The sequence below is a fragment of the Musca vetustissima genome, unplaced genomic scaffold (assembly GCF_032173495.1).
Source record: "Musca vetustissima isolate MV318-11 ecotype Yass unplaced genomic scaffold, APGP_CSIRO_Mvet_v1 utg7864, whole genome shotgun sequence".
NCBI classification, from domain to species: Eukaryota; Metazoa; Arthropoda; class Insecta; order Diptera; family Muscidae; genus Musca; species Musca vetustissima.
Genome location: NW_026880792.1, coordinates 116,445 through 137,742, shown reverse-complemented (window position 1 = coordinate 137,742; position 21,298 = coordinate 116,445). Strand labels below are relative to the sequence as shown.

At 33.8% G+C, this 21,298-nt stretch overlaps 1 protein-coding gene across 1 annotated transcript in view; it reads right to left on the bottom strand.

Moving 5' to 3' along the window:
* LOC133326658 (voltage-dependent calcium channel type A subunit alpha-1) overlaps positions 1-21,298 on the bottom strand; it is a 186,202-nt gene that overhangs the window by 144,244 nt on the left and 20,660 nt on the right. Inside the window, exons 2-3 of the mRNA XM_061535282.1 lie at positions 5,519-5,837; positions 5,103-5,242 (exon numbers count right to left, since the gene is read on the bottom strand). Of these exons, the coding sequence (XP_061391266.1) occupies positions 5,103-5,242; positions 5,519-5,737 (359 nt within the window). The 5' untranslated portion in view covers positions 5,738-5,837. The remainder of the gene's footprint in view (positions 1-5,102; positions 5,243-5,518; positions 5,838-21,298) is intronic.

Sequence of the window (21,298 nt, the reverse complement as noted above, 5' to 3'; positions counted from 1 at the left end):
TGTGTTTTGAAAATTAAAAAAAAAAAACTATATGTTTTTCTGATAAATTATGATGAATCTTTTTTAGCATTATCTAAATACCTATTTCTGTAGCTATTTGTATTTTTAGCTTTTCGGTATCTAACTAAAAAATTAAATATATATTTTTTTCAGTTATACCTTAACAACAATTTGAAACATTTTTTATAAGATTTTAACGATAATATTCCACAAATACATACATTGTATATAAAACATTTCCGGATATTTCAGTTTTTATTTATTAATAAGAAGGGTTAAAAATAGTAAATTAGCACATCCACAAAGTAAATTTCATTTAAAAAATTTTTAGAAATACATAATTTTGTAACTAATATTAAAAAATTAACAGTACTTTATTAAGTCTTTACAGGTACAGTGAAACACATAAATCCACGTTCCCATGTAATTAAATAAAGCCACGATACTCAACATCAGCTTGTTTACATTTTTAAGTAATTTAGATAACATTTGGGAGAACTAATTAATTTTGGCCTCTAGAACCCAATTGTACCCCTTCAAATCTAGATATAGCTCTCATTTATTATCATTTCATTATTTATTACTTATAGTGTTGGGTCAGAATATACTTTATATTATCCTTAGGTATTTGTTTGGGAATACCTGCAGGTTTTGGGTGCAGAATAGTAGAACCGATTTATAGATCTCTCGACACACCTTGCATTCGTCCGAATACTGCTCTCGTTTTGTTTTATATATTCATTGTGCCCATTTCTGCACCGCAATAGCTATCGACGTTTTCATTTGTTTGGCTTTTAATTCTTTTGTACTGGTGTTTTTATTAACATTGACCTTGTTTTCTTGATGTTGATCTCAAGCCCAACATTGAGAGCCAGTCTCTCCAGTTCATTTTCTTGTCATTCTGCAACCTAAACAAAATTTTTCATTTGAACATGTATAACGTCATTTGTTTGCAATGGGACAAAATTATGTAAATCGATTTAAAGCAAATCTTAATCGGACAATTTGGTGCCTAATTAACATGAAGTCGGTCGAAAATATAATATATATGGGCTATGTATGTATTGCTACAAAACGCAATTACGTTATTCTACGCCCAATTTTGTACGTTTTGGAAAACGTAGTGTCAATCTATCAATCATGAGGAGTTTGGTGCACCATTTACTTAAAATAGGACTTTGGGTATTTGGTGCACCATTTGTTAAAAACGGACGGAACTGTATATGAGAGCTTTATGTAAATCAGAACCGATTTTTCTCGTTTTCAATAGGGCTCGTCCTTGTGCCAAATTTCATCCGATTCAGATCATAAATGCGACCTGTACTTTGTTTACAATTTAACACGGACGGACACGCTCAAATGGACTCAGAAAGGAACCCTGTGTCTATTTCGTTTCCTTTTGCCTGTTACAAACATATGCACAAAAACATAATAACCTGGACCACAGTGTGGTGAGGGGTATACAGAGAGAAAATCCAGTTTTCATGAAGTATGGAACCCTGCAAAAAAAGTGAGGGGAGCAGTATAGTCGGACCGGACCGGACCGACCCTACCCACCTACCATGGATGCCTTGCTTTCTGGGGATGTTTTTTCACGACCTGGGCAATATTTGGTGATATTTGCATTCGAGTAGAGGTCAAGAACACCTCTTCTTTACACTGAAATATTTTCCGAATATTACTAATATTCAGTGCATCCCTTCTAATTACTTGTACAGATTTCCTTCACCGTGGGTTGTGTTGTGATGTTCGGCTTATAATTGTGACCTATAGATCAATATATGCTATATGCGGCCCATTCCCATATTTGGTCCATTTTATCCCCTAAATATTAACCGATCTGTCCCATAAACAATAGGGGTCTTCATTGGTCAAAACCCACGTTAAAATATAAATTCCGGGAAGATTGGTTCATAGCTGTGGCCTGTATCGTGTTTACAAATTATAATGGACAGACGGACGGACACACATGTCTAGATCGACTCATTTAGTCGAGATATGACGAACGGTATATTTGAAGGTGTCTCTAGGGCCAATATTTCACGGCGTTACAAACTCTTGGGACTGCACAAAGCTGTAATACCCTGACAACATAGTGGTGTGGGGTACGAAAAACACCAAAACAAAATTGAGCTAGGAGGGAGTATTTGATTTCTGCTAAAAAAGCGACGGTGTATGCCAAATTGTGGGACATCAAGTTCGAAATGGAACATATTACATATAGTTCTTCTACCAGAACCTTCTGGTACCAAATATATAGATTCAATCTTGACATTCCCATGAGCTCAGTTTGAGAAGGTGACGAACCTCTTTTCTTATTGTGTTCATTTTTGATTGACAAAAATCAAAAATAATCACAGTTGATATAAATGTCTTCGCCAATTTGGAGTCCAATCGGAGCGCTCATCCTGGTACCTTTCCGCGAAATGGCTACTATATGTTGTTTTGCTTCTCAAAGTATTTCCAACCCTATTTATACAAGTTTTCATCTCCAAGCCATGCTTTTCGAATACTGCCACGATATTTTGTATACGAATATGTTTCTTTGGCGACTTCGGAACATGACGGAACAATCGTCACATGACTAGTTTTGCCAAATAAACAGGCTACCATTTGCTTGTCAATGCTCCGTTCAAGAAAAATATTCGTTAAATTTTCTTCATCTTCGACGTTTTTTGGACCACAACGACTAAAATTATAAAACCAATTTTGTACAGCGATATAGGATAGTTCTTAATCGCCATACACACATTTGAGTTCACAGATGCACTCATGCCGTCATAATCCACGTCGAAAGATGTGAAAAATTATCGAACAAATATTTTCACAAGTTAATTCCATTGATTTTCCAAGTCATTGTAAACAACACAACACATGTTCGTACGTCAAACCATATTGAAGTTTTTCTCCCGTTACTTGTCTTGGGAGCATAGGTCTTTCAAAAAACAAAGTGTTTTACACGATTAGACCTTGTATTAGTTTTCTATGCTAATTTTATTGTTTTTATTCCTGCTAAGTAGATGATTGGTCTGCTGTAGACTATCATATGGGTCATCTATCGTAGTCTAGAAACAACGACACCTTAAATTATGTGCAGTGGTTGGGGATATTGCTTTATTAGTGTTGACATTTACCTATTTTCCATTCCAATTTTGTGTCATTCTCATTGCGTTGATGCCGAAGTTGATTCTATATAATGTCAGGGGGCTTCGGACTCAATGTAGGAGGATGTAAGCCTCACAAATATTTGAAACCCACTTTGAAACACGTTTTTCTCTTTCGAAGTGATTTGAACCCAGTTTGTGATTGGCACTCTGACTACGTTCAGGCTACAAAATGTCTATCCGTACAATGGATATGTCAGATGTTCAAGTCAACTTTTAATGTTGCATAGAACAGATGTATATATATCGACGCCTCCGAACCATAGTATGCTAAGTCTGAAAAGTGAGTTTTTCAGTAGAAGTTTTCAAAGTATGGAAGTTTCTTTAATCTTACGTGCCATGCTAAGTACATTTTTGCTTATAACTTTGGTTTGGATTGGCCGATGATTACCAAAATTTCAGTGAATTTAAATTAAGGGCCGTAGTATCTAAACACGTAAAGAACTTTAAAACATGCTAAGTCGACTTAGCATACTATGGTTCGGAGGCGTCGATATATATATATATATTAACTCTCGTATTATTACATCCACATCGTATATTTCTTATTAATGTATTTTACATACATGTAAGTTTATTATGTTTCAAATTGTTGTTAGGTTTAGACTACACATATTATGCTATATCTAGATGTTTTAAAATATATAAAATTAAAAATAAAAAAGTAGTATTAGAGACACACACCTTGTTTAAAAGATTTGAGACATTTTTTATGATACTCACTAATTTTTTTAAATAAATACTTTGTTCGAGCTTTCTAAAACACTAAAATTTATTTAGAAAATTAAAATGACAATTTTGTGTTGACTTAAGTCACAGACACACACACATTGAGTTTTATCTAGATGATACATAGATCAAACTAACGATGATTACCCTAGCGGTTTTGGTTTTCATTACTAGAGATGTAAGAGAAATATTATTTATTTTAATTCAATTTTTGTTAACAAATATTTATCTAGCTGCCTAAGATTTTGAAATAATCGATTGTATTTTGAAGAACTAATTTCATCCTACACAGTGATTTGTAATTTGTTTATTGTTGTTGTTGTTGATAGAAAGTAAATATTGAAGCTTACTTGGAATTCTTGAAACAAGTTTCAATGGCCGTAAAACACGGAATGATCTTAACATACGAAGATCGACATCTATGTTGGCCTCGGCAAAGATTGTCATGGCTCTAATGTGAGTTGTGGTTGGGGTGCGTGGTTGAGGTGTGTGTGTTTTGATTGGACCCAAACCCCATATTGTTTGGTGGTGGTGTACAAAAATCATTCATTCAAAATTGCGGTCATTTCGGTTTTTTTATATTGGGAACGCAACCAACGCGGCGAGATAAAGTTGTGAAAATTATAAAAAAAAATAGAAAAAAGAAAACCAAACAAATAAAAAAAACAAAATGCGCAAAATTTAAAAAACAGGATAAACAAAAACAAGAACAACACAAAAATGTCATAAAACAAAACAAGAAAATGAGAGTTATTTTTTTTAATTTAAACACAAATAAAAGACAGCAAGAGAGAAGAAAGAAAGCGTTAGAAACGGCTCGCAGAAAACGAACGAAAAACAAACAAAAGAGTCATGGTGTTAGGGGCGGGGGGAGAATTTGCAGGAAAATATGGTTCTTTAAAAGAAAAAAAAAATAGAATGAAAAGAAAAAGTATCGGTTTTTCAAAAAAACGCATACTCAACGAAGATTGGGAGAGTTGTAGATTGGATCACACAAACACTCACAAAATTTGAAACGTGTGTGTTAATATTTAAAGGAAAAAAGTTGTTAATAAAGTAAAATTACAATAACAAATAAAAACATAATTGGTGGTTTTTTGTTTTCAAGACAAAACAAAAACACGAAATAGAAATAAAAACAAACAAACAAATATTTTAACAAAAGAAATTTGGAATTTTCATTGCAAATCGAAAAAATGAAAAACTTACCCCGTCACTACTACAAAGAAATCCATGATGTTCCAAATATTCCTGAGGTAGGAGTGTTTATGCAAAACTAGACCTAAGGCAAGGATCTTGAGCGATGCTTCTACACAGAAAATGCATAAAAAATAGGTCTCCGTTTTTTCCTAAAGATGAAAAAGAAGAAAGAAATGGACAAACATATTTTCAATAAATAACAAAATTGCCAGCAAACCGCCGTTTTTTGTTTCAGAACGAACGACAAAAAAATTCAATTAAACATTAATTTATGGCAACAGCTGGCCGTTGGCGTTTTATGCTTGCTCGCCCGACTAATAGCCATCCTGACTGCATGGCTTCTGTTGCAACAAGCCATGGATCCATTTTTTGATTTGAGTATTTTTTAGGATTGTTTGTTTGCTTTTTTGGCACTTGAAACTTACCAGCTTTTGGGCCAATACTGTTTTATCACACTCAGGCAAATGTTCTTCTAATGCCAACACAACGCAGTTGGCAATGATTGTCAATAACACAGTGTACTCGAAGGGCGGCCATTCTATTATGAAACGTGTGTATTTTCTAATTGGATTATCCTCGGTGAGGATAAATAATGATGTGGGACCACCACCAGGTGGTGTCTCTTCTTTCTTTGGGCCACCCATTCTATCAGCTAAGCGATGGGCTCCCCTTCGACCCGAGTGCCCCCCGCTTGTGGAGCCCTGTTGATGCCCTGCTAGCGCCGCTTCCTGAGCCGCTGCCAACCTGTAAATAGAAAATAGACGACACAAAAAAAGGATAATTAATATTCGCCACAGTTACTTATTTCAGTTTTTATTATTTAGTCCAGTTTATTTTTATTGTTTTTATGTTTATTATTATTTGTGTTGTTGTTACTATTACTGTGCTGTTGAATTTTTGTGGTTGTTGGATGCTGTTGTTAAAGTTGGCTTATTATAAATCAAATGGCTTTTGGCAAATGTCTATTCAATTTTGTAGGTTAACCACTATATTTGGTGGTTGACATTTTTTATTAGTTTTTATTTTCTTCGGTAATGTATTTACTAATTTTTGTAGTTCAAAAGGAAGATTAAGTCAGATAAAGTTTATTTACTAGTATGGCAAAGATAATAAGGATGTTTGAAATTTTGTGGGAAATTTATCGATATTGTGTAGTTTAAAAAAAAATATCTGAAATAAAGACCAAATTTGAGTATTTTGAAATTCCAAGTAAAGTGGCTGTAATTTGACATTTTAAGATTTCAGTGGATTTTTGAAAATAGCCGTCATAGAAAGATTCCGTAGTTTAAAGGTCCTAACCGTAATTTCCAAATGAATTATTGTAGATTTGCGGTTTCTCAATAGGTAACATATGTCAAGAAAAAATATCAATATATTTATAGCAAAATCTCTTGGTAAGAGTATATAAAGATCCGATCGACCAAACTTTACATGTTGTCGCCATACTGCATTCCAAAATGCAATAAAGCTCAAATATTGTCATTTTTTGAAGAAATACATACATTTGGGAATGACCAATCACCATACTCAACATTTAATATTTATACAAAGAAATTTACATGAGTCTTTACATGAACCCAAAAAACCAAAAATATGAAAATAGGTTCCCCATTTTACCGCACGGTAACAACATGTTTCCCGAAAATTCTCAATGTTTTTACAAAGCCCTCTTAAAACGCTCCGTCCTTTCTCCGTTTTGCCAATGACATTTTTTAGTTGCTGTTGTAGCAGCCTTAATGCGTTTGCAGAATGGGTTGAGGTGACATACTTTGACATAAAGAGACTCGGGTCGTTATGGATTGTAGACCATTCTCTGGCGGAGATGTTTGAAAATTGATATTTTATTTTAAAGGAAGATAGAAAAACACCCGGGTAGACATTTTGCAATTTAGGTCCATGTTAGGAATTCGGCCCTTTTTACTCTTATTAATAGTTTCAGAAGACACGTCTTTAGACCAACTAATTATTGATATTTTTGTAAGTTATTTTGAATTCCTCACTAATTAACGCTGATATTTTTCAGCGTTAATGCGTTTGCACAATGATTTGAGGTGACAATATCACAATACTAACATAGAGAGAATTCTGGGCTAAATCATATACAGATTTTAGAGTCAATATGTACATTCATCAGTTCATGCCCGTTCAGTTATCCTAGCTGCTGCATACGTTATATGTCTTAAAAACGAAAGTCATGTTCGATTGAAGCGAATATATTTCCACATCTTCTATAACGCTAAAAAAGGTAAAAATCGTTATCAAAATGTGACATATTTCAGTATGTTTACCATGTCAAGATCCACTTTTTCTAGTAAATCTCCAAAAAGGGTCCACATTTTAATTATGAGTAAATCCCATATTAAGCTAAATGAGAACCCGAATTTATCGAAATTTTGCCAAAACTAAAAAATATCTTTAATGGGTCACATTGGTTCACTTCTTCTGGTCCCTCACCCACAATAAAATTTTTAAAACAAAACATACAGACCTGATATGGCCATCAATGACAACCAATGACACCTATACGTTCGGCCGGGCAGAACTTTTTGTAATCTCTACATCGAGTTGCACAGTCAAAATACATACAGTCATTAAGATTTTTCTATAAGTTTTATGTCCTGATACATTTCTGTCAGGAGAAAAGGGAATATCAAACTTAAGATTATGAAGTTGGAAAATGGGTCTTGAACATTCCGAAATTATCAAAAAACTAAAATTGGCTAGTATGTACCAAATCAAGAATATATTAATAAACATTAGTAGAAAGATTTTACCTATGAGCAAAAACATAATATTAAAGTCAAACTGTATTGGGAGTTAGCCGAGACTTGAGCCAATATTTATACATATCTCGTAGGGAGATTATATGCCAACAGCTCTCAATGACTGTGGCATCTTTTCCGAGCCTGGACGAAATACTCCATAAGATTCGAATTTTGTTATTTTACACAAAAATGTTTTGGCTCATTCGATCCGCTTAGTATTGACCTTTCATTATCATCAATGTCATTCAATGTGTAAAAAATACAAAAATAAGATTCGAATTGTACAAAAATTAATCACCGAGAGAGATAATAGAGACGTCGTCCTTGACCATAACTTGAACCTCATGCAAAATTTCTAGCTATCAGCTCGAAAATGTATGCTCTCTAATGTGGTAATGGTAATGCTATACAATATCGGAATAGTTATTAAGTAACTGTTCGACATCCAAGTAGATATGACAATAAAATTGTTATCAATGTACAAGTCAACCCCTCTTCTTGGATATACTATCAACTTCTCGGGTCGATGTCCTTCATCAATAAATATATACGCCATAGAATACATTTTCTTGAATTTTTCAAGCAAATGTTTGGGTCCATATGACCTGCTAAATACTGACTGATCTCCATCAAAACATTCCACGCCCGTCCCCTTTCTCTGCGTAAGATTTGTAATGTTCGGATCATATTGGCCTCTAATACAGAAGTGTGTCAAAAATATTTTTTCCCAAATATTACATGCTTCGTGGCGATTGTTCTTTAGCCTGTATCATGTTTTCAAATTATTATGGACAGACGAACGGACACACATGTATAGATCGAAGTAGCTAGCCGGTATAGGACGATCGGTATACTAAAAGATGGGTCTATGACCAATAATGCGCAGCATTACAAACTCCTGGGACCGCACAAGGCTATAATATCCTTACAAAATATTTGTGTGGTGTATTATTATAGCAATTTTGGCTGAAAACGTGGTCAAACTTCATCAAATACCGAAGTGGACCAATATTAAAAAAAATTATTTCGGATTTTGCTAATAATGGCGACTATCATTATATGAATTAAGTTAGTTTCTCTATTTTCTATATACAAATTCCTTAAATATCGAAAACTGGATAACGGTACTCTCCTATATCAAAACGTGAACCGATAAATTAAATTTGTTATACCAAACATCCTAGAAGCACTTGTAGTTCGAAGCTACATTATAAATAGGACGTGCTCTATCGCAATTACAAAAGACGCTCACACCGAAGGACGTATCAACATAGAATTTTATTCTGATCCGGAATTTATGTATGTAATTTATGGATTCTCTGATAAATACATCGAGCTATTAGAGACGGTGTGAAAAGTAAAATTTTTTGTCAATGATTTTGGGGCTTTCAAAAACATATATTTTGAAAGTAACTCAAACGGAGTTAACAAATAAACTCGGAAATTTGATTGAACGTACGAAAAAAGTGTATAAATCGCAAATACTTAAAAAAAACAATAACATAATTTTTTATGATAAACATTTGCTTTTTTAATAGTAGGCCAGGCATATTTTTAGTGACCCTTCGTAGGTATTATTATATCAAAATACTCTAAGGGATATAAGCAGGATTTTAATTTATGTCCCATTTAAAATTATTCAAAATATTTACGATGTAATTATTATAACACGAACAATTCCATAATTATTCATTAAATATATGTTATGCCTCCGATGCCTCACCCTAACTTATCCCCTAAGTGGCCGCTGTGGTTAATGGTTCCTCCTTTTGTCTTCTTTCCAAAAGGTTAACATAATTTTATGCAATCCATTTATTATATGGAAAAATAAAACATATTCCCATTAAGCTATTCCCTACGGAAAGGGGGAGCGGAAAGGTGTGTTACATACGAATGAGAGTGTGTGTGACAAATATTTCTATTGTTTGTAGTATAATATGTGCATATTTTAACAATTGTCCCCCTTTCTTAACAGCTAATATACTTAACTTCAGCGCTGACAGTCAGCGAATATATATTTTGTTTTGTTTGTTTGTATGAAAAGTATTACGACACTGCCTTTACTGTTGTGGTGATAATTGGTGGTACTTTGCATGATAAAATTAGGTTGTGGTGGTAGCGATGGTTGTGGTCCTTTGAAGTGTACTAGCTTTCATGTCAACTAACTGGAAATTATATACACATACAATGGGATCCTTACTTTGTCTATGTGTGTATGTAATTTATTGATTTTATTTCAAATTATATATCAGATTCAGCATATCTTTTGTCTCTACCCCTCTCCGTAAATTCATTGAAATTTGGAACAAAATTATGGCGAGAATAGAAACAATGCACATTGTATATCCTAAGTATATAAGCAATATATAAAAAGATTTATGTATGTACGTACGTATATAATAGATGCTTTGCATGTCTATGAACCCATTGAAATTTTCGATAATACTTGATAATCATACAGACAACCAACCAACCATTCATGCAATCCAGCAGCCAGCCAACCAACCACTCAGCCATTGATATATCTCAGCCCCAGATAGATGGGGATTGACATAGATTCATATATACGTATGTATGTATGTGACAACAATAGGCCAGTGGTAACCATGTGAGAGTATAAAGTATAAAATAATAACAATAAATGATAATAAAAAAAAAAAATAATTCTTCGCACATTATGTGGTAGAAAAAAACAACAGCAAATAAAAGCCTTAAAATACGGCGATATATACATAGTGGTGGTTTATTTATATATGAAAAAGAAGAAAAAAAAAACATTTTTTGGCATTTTGCATTTTTATTATTTTCAATGATATGTTTTTTGTGTTTGTCTGTGTTGCGGTAGCAATAGCAGCAACAACAGCAGCATTACATCATTTGACAATAAATCATTGTTAATTGCACATTGGAGAGCGAAAGTATGTGTTACAAATCCTTTTGTTTAACATTTATGCCAAGTTGTCTATACATGTATGTATTTAACATGTGGATCTGTAATGTAAGGACTGTTCTGGTAAATAATTGATGAAGCTTTTTTGTATAAGTTTGAAAGGGAGGTGGTTATATGATGGTTTTATTGAATTGATTATTTATTGAGTTTGTTAGCATAACATATTCGGGGTTTTTATCAATGATGTATATGGAGGTAGAGGATTACGGAATATTTTTAAACGAGGTTTTAAATAATGAAATATTTTTTGATAAACCATTCCGTAATAATTGCTTCCAAGGGGGTGGGGGGCGACATACGAATTGTTACTAAACATTTTTAACCAAAATTAAAGTTTCGATGATGTAGTCACTGTAAACAACATAGCACATGGACGTATGTTGAACTGCAGTGAGTACGTTTATTCTAAAATATATTAAATTTCCACATTGAAATATCAGATTGGGACAGTTAACACTGCGTTATCATCGACTCTCTGAAAGAAACATCTGACTCTATAATATGCATGTGAGTTGGTGTTCATACTAAGGAGTACTAAATATGTTAACATTTGTATTTGAAGAACCGATTTCGATTTCGACTGAGTATCACAGGCGGACTGTAAGTGCACGGAAAAATTCATACTAAAATGTACCGACAGTACTAGGATGTACGAATAGAGTAAAAAATCCAATTCTTATTATAAACGTACAAAATGACATTATTTTTTTACAATGGCAATGAGGTGAATAATTAATGATTACAGCTTTTAGTCACAATTGCCAACAAAAGTGCTTATTATTTGGCAGTTCGGTTTATGGAGAAACCCAGGGTGGAGTTTATATATTTGTATCGGAATCTTTTTATATAATTTTTGTGTGTGTACCCACATTTTTATATAATCGATCACCTGTTCATTCGGCTAATATTTCCAGCAATAATTCTTTTGAGATTTGAGAACGGAAAAGAATAGCTGAGGATCAGATTATTGTCTTGATCTGGTCCTCAGCTATTCTTTTCTGATGACATATACATATGATGATAACATATACTTGTCTCAATATGTCTAATATTGTCCTGGTTCACATATATATATATATATATACATATTAAAAGATTTAATATATATATTAAATCTATAGGGGTTTGTAAGTACTCCATATTTTATATTCTCCGGCATAAGGTGGAGTGTATATTAAATTTTCCATCCCGTTCGCAACACCTCAAAATATGAACTTGAGACCCCACAAAGTTGATATATGCTTGATCAGAATAGCATTATATGCTAAAATCACGATAGAGTTCGCAATATTAAAGTTAGAGCTATGCAATTTTGCATATACATTTCCCCCCTTCCTATGATGCTTGGAATGCATCGGTCTTCCCAAATTCCGGATTTTGGGACATTTCGATACATTTTGTACCCGAATTGACTTTGCGTGTTATTTTTAATTCTTCCCAAAATATTCGTCGGAATTTTCAATCGAATTGGCTGTACTTTGGACTCTAATAGTGTTATCCTATTACATTACAAAGTACCAAATTACCAAGAATTATTAAGGGAAGCCGACCTTCTTCTCGATTTTAAATTTCCAAGATCTTCAAAGGGTTGGTAAATGAATACTAATGCTTGTTAAGGTTTGTAACGTTGCACATATATATTTCAAGGTTGATTAAAAAATTCGTTATTTTTCATGGCGGACATGATACCTCCTCACTGGAACGTCGGAATCCGAAAATTCCAACGGTGTTAAAAAAGTACAGGTCTGGCACTCGTATGAACTAGCATTATTGACTTCGCCAAAAATTTAAAAAATGGCGGACCTTCGATTTTTTTTTTTTTTTTTTTTGAAATCGCCTATTTTTTCCGCAAGCTATGTTAAACTAAGGAAGATCTTCACCGATTGGATTTATCCTAGTTCATACGATAGCTATAATTTGTAATCGAGCTTGCACTTCGTAAAAACACTGTTCCTAGAAAAAAAGGGTTTAAAGTTTGGGGATCACTCTTCCCGTTACTTGATGTTAACACAATAAATTCACTTGAAATTTTATAGAGACATTCATGAATGAGTGTAGTTTCGAATTAAAACAAAACACAAAATTAATTTTTTTGAAACATGGGGTGGGATCCCTTAATATTGGTACCTTTTTGTGATATCTCCCATATTGCGGTTCCTCCCAAATGTCTGGAGACTTTGAAAACTTTTTTCATCCGCTTGAGTTGTAATTTAGTATTTTGTTAGTTCTCATTGGGTGTCAAATCACACTACCAAAAACTCTCAATATTGGTACACTTTTTAGGATAGCCCCCTATAACAATGCCTCCTTAATTTCGGTATTTTGGAATTATCAATACTTTAGCCATTTTTTAGGAAAGACCCATTATCCGTCACCTCATGATGGAGAGTATAAACTTAACAACGTTTTTAATTGTTCCTACTAAATAGTTGATTATATTGTTTTATTTTAAAGTGCTTTCTTTGGACAGTCCTTAGAAAAGTGTTTGTAAATGTGTTAATGTAACTATGTGAAATAAAAGCGGAACAATAACGGCACAAACAACAATGGCAAAGTGCGAAACAATGCTCATGAATCAGTGACATGGCGCATGAAATATGCCATTTACGCAAAACAATCAACACCAAGACATCGCATCATATGTTTGCCGAAAATTTTATGACTTTCCCCGATACTTTAACGTTATACACGTACATAAAACTCTTGTTAGTGAGAGTGTCAATGATGGTGATATTGTAGTTTCAGATGCTGTTTTATATAGAAAAGGCGTAGGACTGAACCGGAAACTCAGAAAGTAGATAGACTACAAATTTATCATTAGAAAAACACTGAACAAATCGGCACACAATCATTCGTATTGGACACACAGGCACTACACAAAAAGTTTATTTTTGCCGATCAACATCTAACCAACCGTGCGCATTTGTTGATCAGATCCTAAATCTGTATAACATATCGTGATGTTTGAATAATTATTGTGGCATCTAGGGGCAGCATCAGGCAAACACCCGCACTTGTGCTCTCTTTATGAATATTTTATATGTAAAAGATCTGCTCTCAAAAAACAAATATACAAAACTAATGTTTTTGTCCATGAACGGACACATAGCTACATAGAGATATGGAGCTTGGTGGAGTGGGTCTACGACTTACAAAGCATCGGATCTTCGTATTATAAAGGGAAATATTGTTCTATACAGAACGTTTCCGCTTCATTTTTAATATTTTAAAAATTGTAGCTTTATTTTTCATACAAATTAGTTGTAATTTTTTATTTCGGTTTATTTATGTTGACATAGATCTCACACTAAAGCTGGGATGTATTCTACATCAGAATCGTCCCATTTTTAGTACTCTGACATTTCGGTTCGTACAATTTGTTAATTTTTGATGAATTTGGAGACTATAACCATGTGAAAAAGTCATCGAATCCGAACGGTGTTGTAAGAAAAGTTGTTTGGTTTTCTTTTATCTTCCAGTCATATATTATTGGTCAAATTAATATCCAGTGCGAAAAATCATAAAAAAGAAGATTTTTTATTATACCCTACACAACAATGTTGTCAGGGTATTATAGCTTAGTGCAGCCCCAAAAGTATGTAACGCCGCGAAATATTGGTCCTTTAAGTATACCGATCGTAATATCTCGACTAGCTGAGTCGGTCTAGACATGTGTGTCCGTCCGTCCGTCTCTCCCTTATAATTTGTAAACACGATACAGGCCACAGTTATTGACCAATCTTCACGAAATTTTGCATGTAGAATGGGTTCTGGCCAATGAAGACCCCTATTGTTTTTGGTAAAGATGCGATTATATTTAGGGGATGAAATAGACCAAATACTTAATTTTTGTCCGTTTTTCTGGTGGCTCCAGAGGACGCAATTATGGCCCGAACTTCGAAATTTTACATGGAGAAAGGGATCGGGCCAAAGAATAAGCATGTTTGTTTTAATAAAGATAGGTCAATATTTAGCGGGTCAAATGGACCCTGACTCTTGTGTGAAAAATTACAAATTCTATGGCGTATATATTTAATCCTGAAGGATATAGACCCGAGAAGTTGATAGTATATCCAAGAGGAGTGGTTGACCTTTAAATTGATACCAATTATATTGTCGTATGTACTCAGGTGTGGAGTTGCACTTAAGGGGACCCCCCCCATTCTCGACGTCAAAATTTTTGTTGATATAATTCGAATCTACACTGATTAAAGAATGTCTCTACAAAATTTCAAGTGAAAATCTCAAGAACTCTTGAAGATATAGCCGATTTATTGTGTCAGCATCAAGTGACGGCTGAAGGACTTCTCAAACTTTAAACGCGTTTTTCTCTAAACATTTTTTTGCGAATGGCGGGCACGATAACTCAAAAACTAATAATCCAATCGGTTCCAAATTTTGCAACGTTTCTCTGGGAGTGAACAGCTCTCGTATGAACTAGGATAAAGCCAATCTTCCTTATTTTTTAACTTGGTTTTTAGTAAAAAATCGGCGATTTTCCAAAAATATTTTTTCAAAGGTCCACCATTTTGTTAATTTTAGAGCGAAGTCAATAAGAGAGACATGTACTCTTTCTAACACCGTTAGAATTTTCGGATTCCGATGTTCCAGTGAGGAGTTATTACGCCCGCCATCAAATATAAGGACTTTTCATTAATTACAAAAAACAACAACAAAACAATAACAACATTTTTTTTGTAAATTATTTTTCTTCTCTTTTAAATCTTCAATTATATATGTGCAAAGTCACAAACCTTAACAAGCACTTGTATTCATTTACCAGCACATTGAAAATCATGAAAAATTAAAATCGGGAATGGGGGGGGGGGTTCCCTTAAATATTTACAAGTGCTTACGTATTCAGATATTATTTAGTAACCCATTTCCACACTAGAGAGCGTAAATATAGCGCTGATCGCTTTGAAATTTTCCATGAGGATCCAGGTATGGTCACTGGACAACGCCTATAATTTTCGATGATAATCAGATAATAATTTTGGGATGAAGTGGACTGAAAACTTAAATTTTTGTGTGTTTTCAAGTCGATCTATAGCCACAATTGAAAGCTGAACGTCACAAAACAACCCACGGTGAAGGGAATCTGCACAAGTAATTAGAAGGGCTGTACTGAATATTAGTAATATTTGCTGACCTCTAGACGGCCAATAGCGTGCAAATATCGCGAAATATTGCCCAAGCTCAGAATATAGAACCACAGAATGTTATATTTTCGTGGAAGTTGTGTAGGGTATCATATGGTCGGCCCCGTCAGATTATACTGCTCCGCTCACTGGTTTAAGGTTGTATTTAAGGTCGAACAGCTGAGTGCAAAGTAGACGGACCCAATAGTTAATAGATTGCGTATGGCTCTATTATTATGAGTGTGGGCCAAGCTGAGACCAATACAAATATTATCATCATCGACAGCATCATTGTTGTCATCATCATCATCGATATATACTCAAAGTCGGTCTCGCCCCACCTTAGTTCTTTCTTTACTATATTTACAGACTCCACCAGATGGTGGTAATTATATTAAGATTCTCATTTCGAGCTTTTTTGAAAATTCGGATTGGGGCCATGTGAAAAAATGAATCTGTAGTAAGCATTTTTACCAAATATATTTGCTTCCACTAATTTTACATACAGAAAAAGTAGTATTCTTTATTAATGAAACTTTAAATTAGCTATGAAAATGTTATTTTTGTTAGAGGTTAGACAAAATGAATAAATGTCCTATTGTTTTTGGAAAGAAAGACTAACATTTCAAATGCTTCCTCTGTAAAATGACGAAATTATTTTTCGATAAATAGGTTTGATTTTTTCGTTTATATGCTCTATAGTAATCGTTTGCCGTTTTAAATAAAAAATAACAAACGTTTCATTTGTTTAACTCCTCCACTTTCAAATGAATCATTAGCATCAATCATAATAAAATCATTGTAAAATATGGGCGAATGTTTGCATGACTTTTGCTACAGCAGATTAGTATATCCCACACACAGGCACTCATAAATATCAGATATCCTTAGTAACAGAAAACGAGAAGAAAGGAACCAAACAAACAATGTATGATTATCTATAGATTTACTGGCAGCGGTTCTACTTTGTACATTACAGAGTGACTCATACAACATCAAAACGGGGGACATTTCCACCATCGTACAGTCACAAAGTAAGTAACTCTTGGTGGCCCAAATATCGAAAGTGTTGTTAAGTACTGGCGGTGGCCTCCAAAGAAGAAGAAAAAAACACACAAATACGCATACAACAAAAAACAATAAAACGAGTGCGTGCTGGTATGACACTGAGAAGATGATGATACGGCTGATGCTGCTGGTGATGCCAGTATGTATAAATGTTTGGCCAAAAATCCACTCACACACATATAGCATATATCTTTATCTTCCATGTTTAAGTATGTGTGTGTTCAAATGCGTATATATTTTTTTCATCTGACATCTATGTCGTGTAGAGAGTATGATGTCCTGAGACATATCGGCTCCCTTACGCACTCATTTCATTCTCCTTCTTACTTATGATATAATTGAAATGCCCCGTTTTACATATTAGATTTCGTTGATTTCCTTTTCATTTCAGTTTGTTGCTTTTGTTTTTACTTTCATTTCCGGAATCTTTAAGTTTCAACTAGAGTAAAATTTTTGTTTTATTTGCCCTTGTTCGCCACAATCACATTCAGAAGAATTGTAGAGTATGTACAGTGGGTTTAATCTATGTTAGACTGCGTGTGGTTTTTTCGTTTATCGTTGTTTATTATTGTTGTCTTGTCAATGGCTAAGCGCCAATGTTACGCGCCATCATGACGCTTTTTTTTATTATAAATTTAGTTTTATTTGCCATCCGAAAAAAATGAAGATGAAGAAGAAGGAGGGTGTCTTGCAAATTGGGATTGGTAAGAAGTTAAAAGTAAATTATATGGCTACTTAAAATAAAAAAGAATTGCCAAAACAAGTTTTGAGTATCTTGTCATCAATAATAGTGGAGATTAGTTGTTTTGGGAGAGCAAGTTAATTTTTGGAAGCAAAATAAATATGATTTTCACAATATGCTGAATCATGTACCAAAAATAAATGCTCGAAAAAGGTATGAAGTGCATAAGAGATGCCTAAATGCTGACTAAATTAGGCATAGTTATTTATTTGGCGTCATAGTAAAGACAGCATTTATTAAAAATCAAAGACAGCATTCTAAAAAATATACTTTCTTTATAAAGGGGACACTTTCATGTCTAATTAGCCATCGGGTCCATATGAGGTCTGATAAACACCGTTATTTTAAAGTTTTCAGAGCTACTTATCTTAGAATTTTGCATTGATAAAAATGGTTTTGGATAATCGTCGAATCACTATGAAATATATTGCTTCGAATATTGGCATTCCCTTCTGCTTCTGCATGCGAATCGAAGATTACTACAAAATTAGTGGAGCAGAAAATTCATAACTGGTGACGAATCATGAGTGTATGATCATAACATTAAAACCAAATAGAAACTGTCAGCCAAACATGACAGTTTTATTCGAAATCAATGGGGTGGTACATCATGATCTTTTTCCACAATATCCTGCGGTCAATAAGGAGTATTACCTTCAAGTTAGGAGTACTACTAAAAAAATTCGTAGAAATGCGAAGAAATTCGTAAAACTTTTTTATCTACCTAATACTAAAGACATGGATGAAAGTGTTGCACCGATGGGGGGAGATAAATGAATAATCCCGAATCAGGAGCTCTTGGTCCAGAAGCACGTTTCAGAAGTGTTTCGAGAATTTGAAAAATTCGGACGTATATCAGAGGAAAAAAATAAAAAAAGGAGAACAAGTAAAATGATTTAATGTACAGCAGGACCTAACTTATTGAGAACTATATAGAGAGTGTATATCAGAGTGTATATAATTTCAAATTGTCTGCTAGTAGGTAGTCATGCTCTGAGAAAATTAAGTATCAAATTACAGACACTCGGCGATAACAGTCGAAAGTTTGTATGGGACTATTCGCACAAACTCTCCTTATACCCATGGGAATTAGTGGATTTAATATGCACCAAATTGGATCCGGGTTTGCTAATGCTCCCCGAATTGACTGTATTGTGATATTTTTGTTAATCACTGGTATTTTGAGGATTGGATACTTACAGGGATTTTGGCTATTCTGTCTGTTTGTCTTTGAAAATCTTTTGATTTTGCTATCTAATTTAGAATAATTTAGAAAATCGTCTATAGGGTAAAGATCTGATGATTGTGTTGGCCATTAGAAAACCCTGATTTTTAACTCCCGCAACAACCTTTAATATGTTTTAGGGTATGTTCGGAGGTTGTTGAAACCACCCAAAACAAGAGATATATTTTCTTCGAGAAGGGAACCATAGTGTTTTCTAACACATTTTTTATAAACAATTCGATCCATTACTTCATAAATTTCGTAAATAGATTGAACTCCATAAAAAACAGCTCAACACCATTAGCTCAACAATCGTACCCTCCTCCATGCTTCCCAGTATCCTTTAAATACTGTGGCATGAGCCTTTCATTTTTTGGACTTTCTCATGGTATTTTTTCATGTCCGAGTCTTTAATATTTAACTCTAATTCATCCGAGAACATTATATTTCTCCACTGAGTCGGATTCCAATTAGTATGAGCTTTTGCGAAAGGCAATCTGGCTCTCCGATTTTTTCAGAAATAAAATAACATTCTTGATATTTTCCGGCATGTAGGCCTGCTACCATTTGTGAATTATTTTTTCAAGATTTTCAATGGGCTGGTAAATCAATACCAATGCTTGTTAAGGTTTGTAATTTTGCACATATATAATTGAAGATTTAAAAGAGAAGAAAAATAATTTACAAAAAAAATTTTGTAATTGTTTTGTTGTTGTTTTTTGTAATTAAAGAGAAGTCCTTATTTTTGATGGCATGCCTCACTGGAACATCGGAATCCGAAAATTCCAACGGTGTTAGAAAGAGTACATGACTTCGCTCTGAAATTAACAAAATGGCGGACCATTGAAAATATATTTTTGAAAATCGCCGATTTTTGACCAGAAACCAATTAAATAAGGAAGATATTCACCGATTGGCTTTATCATAGTTCATCCGATAGCTATACAGTCACAGAGAAACGTTTAAAAATTTGGAATCGATTGGGTTATTAGGTTTTGAGTTATCGTGCCCGCCATTCGCAAAAGAGAAAAACGCGTTAACAATAAATCGTCTATATCTTCAAGAGTTCTTGAGATTTTCACACGAAATTTTGTAGGGGACATTCTTAAATTAGTGTAGATTCGAATTAAATCAAAAAAAAATTTTGACCCCGTGAATGGGGGGGGTCCCCTTAAGTTCCCCATTGAAAACTGAAAAAAACACAACACGATATGCTTATCTTTGAAAAAATAAGGTATTTATTATCTTTGCATTTTTTATAATTTTCAGCACTCCTAGATAAAGACCGAATATAGGACCTATTGGTCCACTCCTTCTGCTACTAAATAATCCAAATTGTCATTATATTTTTTAAGCCCAATGTCCAACAATTTGCACAACCTACTATATTTACCAAGCCTAATCAAGTCCGAAGATTTCACCCTCTCCCTGCCCTGTACGTCTGCCCGGATGACATTAAATTTGACATTGGAGGCTTTCAAATTTAGTAAATTTGTTTGGAAAATATTGCAAAAGCCTATGTCGTTATATGTCACTTGCATTATCTTCAGTTTTTGTTAAAAAGAAAACTCAAAACTTACCAAATATTAGTTGAATTAATATTATATGTGACACCCTGTATAAAACATTCCAAACATTCCATTTAGAAAGTTCCTAATACTCCCACATATGTTTTTGTGCTTTTCCTTATTACATAGTAATTTTTTTTAGTCATAGTTATTTCCCAAAAACATTTATTTTTCCTATACTGTGCAGTTTTTCACTTTCTCCCTTTGCTCGAAAAAAAGCTTTTCTCCCTTATAGTCCTGTTTTTAGCTAACTTTGTTTGGTCATATCAAAGCTGACGTCATCATTTTACAACCGAAGGGAATGATAAAACCACGGACGAACCAATCTGCCAGTCAGCCAGCTAGCGAACCCACCAAAAACAATCGTTTGCGGAATTTGTTTGATAATTTGAAATTGTTTGGGGGAAGGGGGGGTTGTTTTTCCTGGGCATTTGTCAATGTGTCGTATTTGTTTAACATGAATGAATGAAAAATAAAATTTATGTGTGTATGTATTTGTTTATACAATAACTATGTTCATACATTGTTCAATTTTGTTGGTAACAAAAATACAACACATAAAGACGGGGACAGACAGACTCGCATGCATGTCAATAACAATGTGTGTGTATGTGTTTATACAAAAGTGGCATGTAAATTTAATATTTAAGGTGTTTATTCACCTGTTTGGTTGCCGTTTTATTTTGTTGTTTTGTGTCCATTTGATGTCAACAACAATAACAGAAACGAAAAAAAATGTAAACACA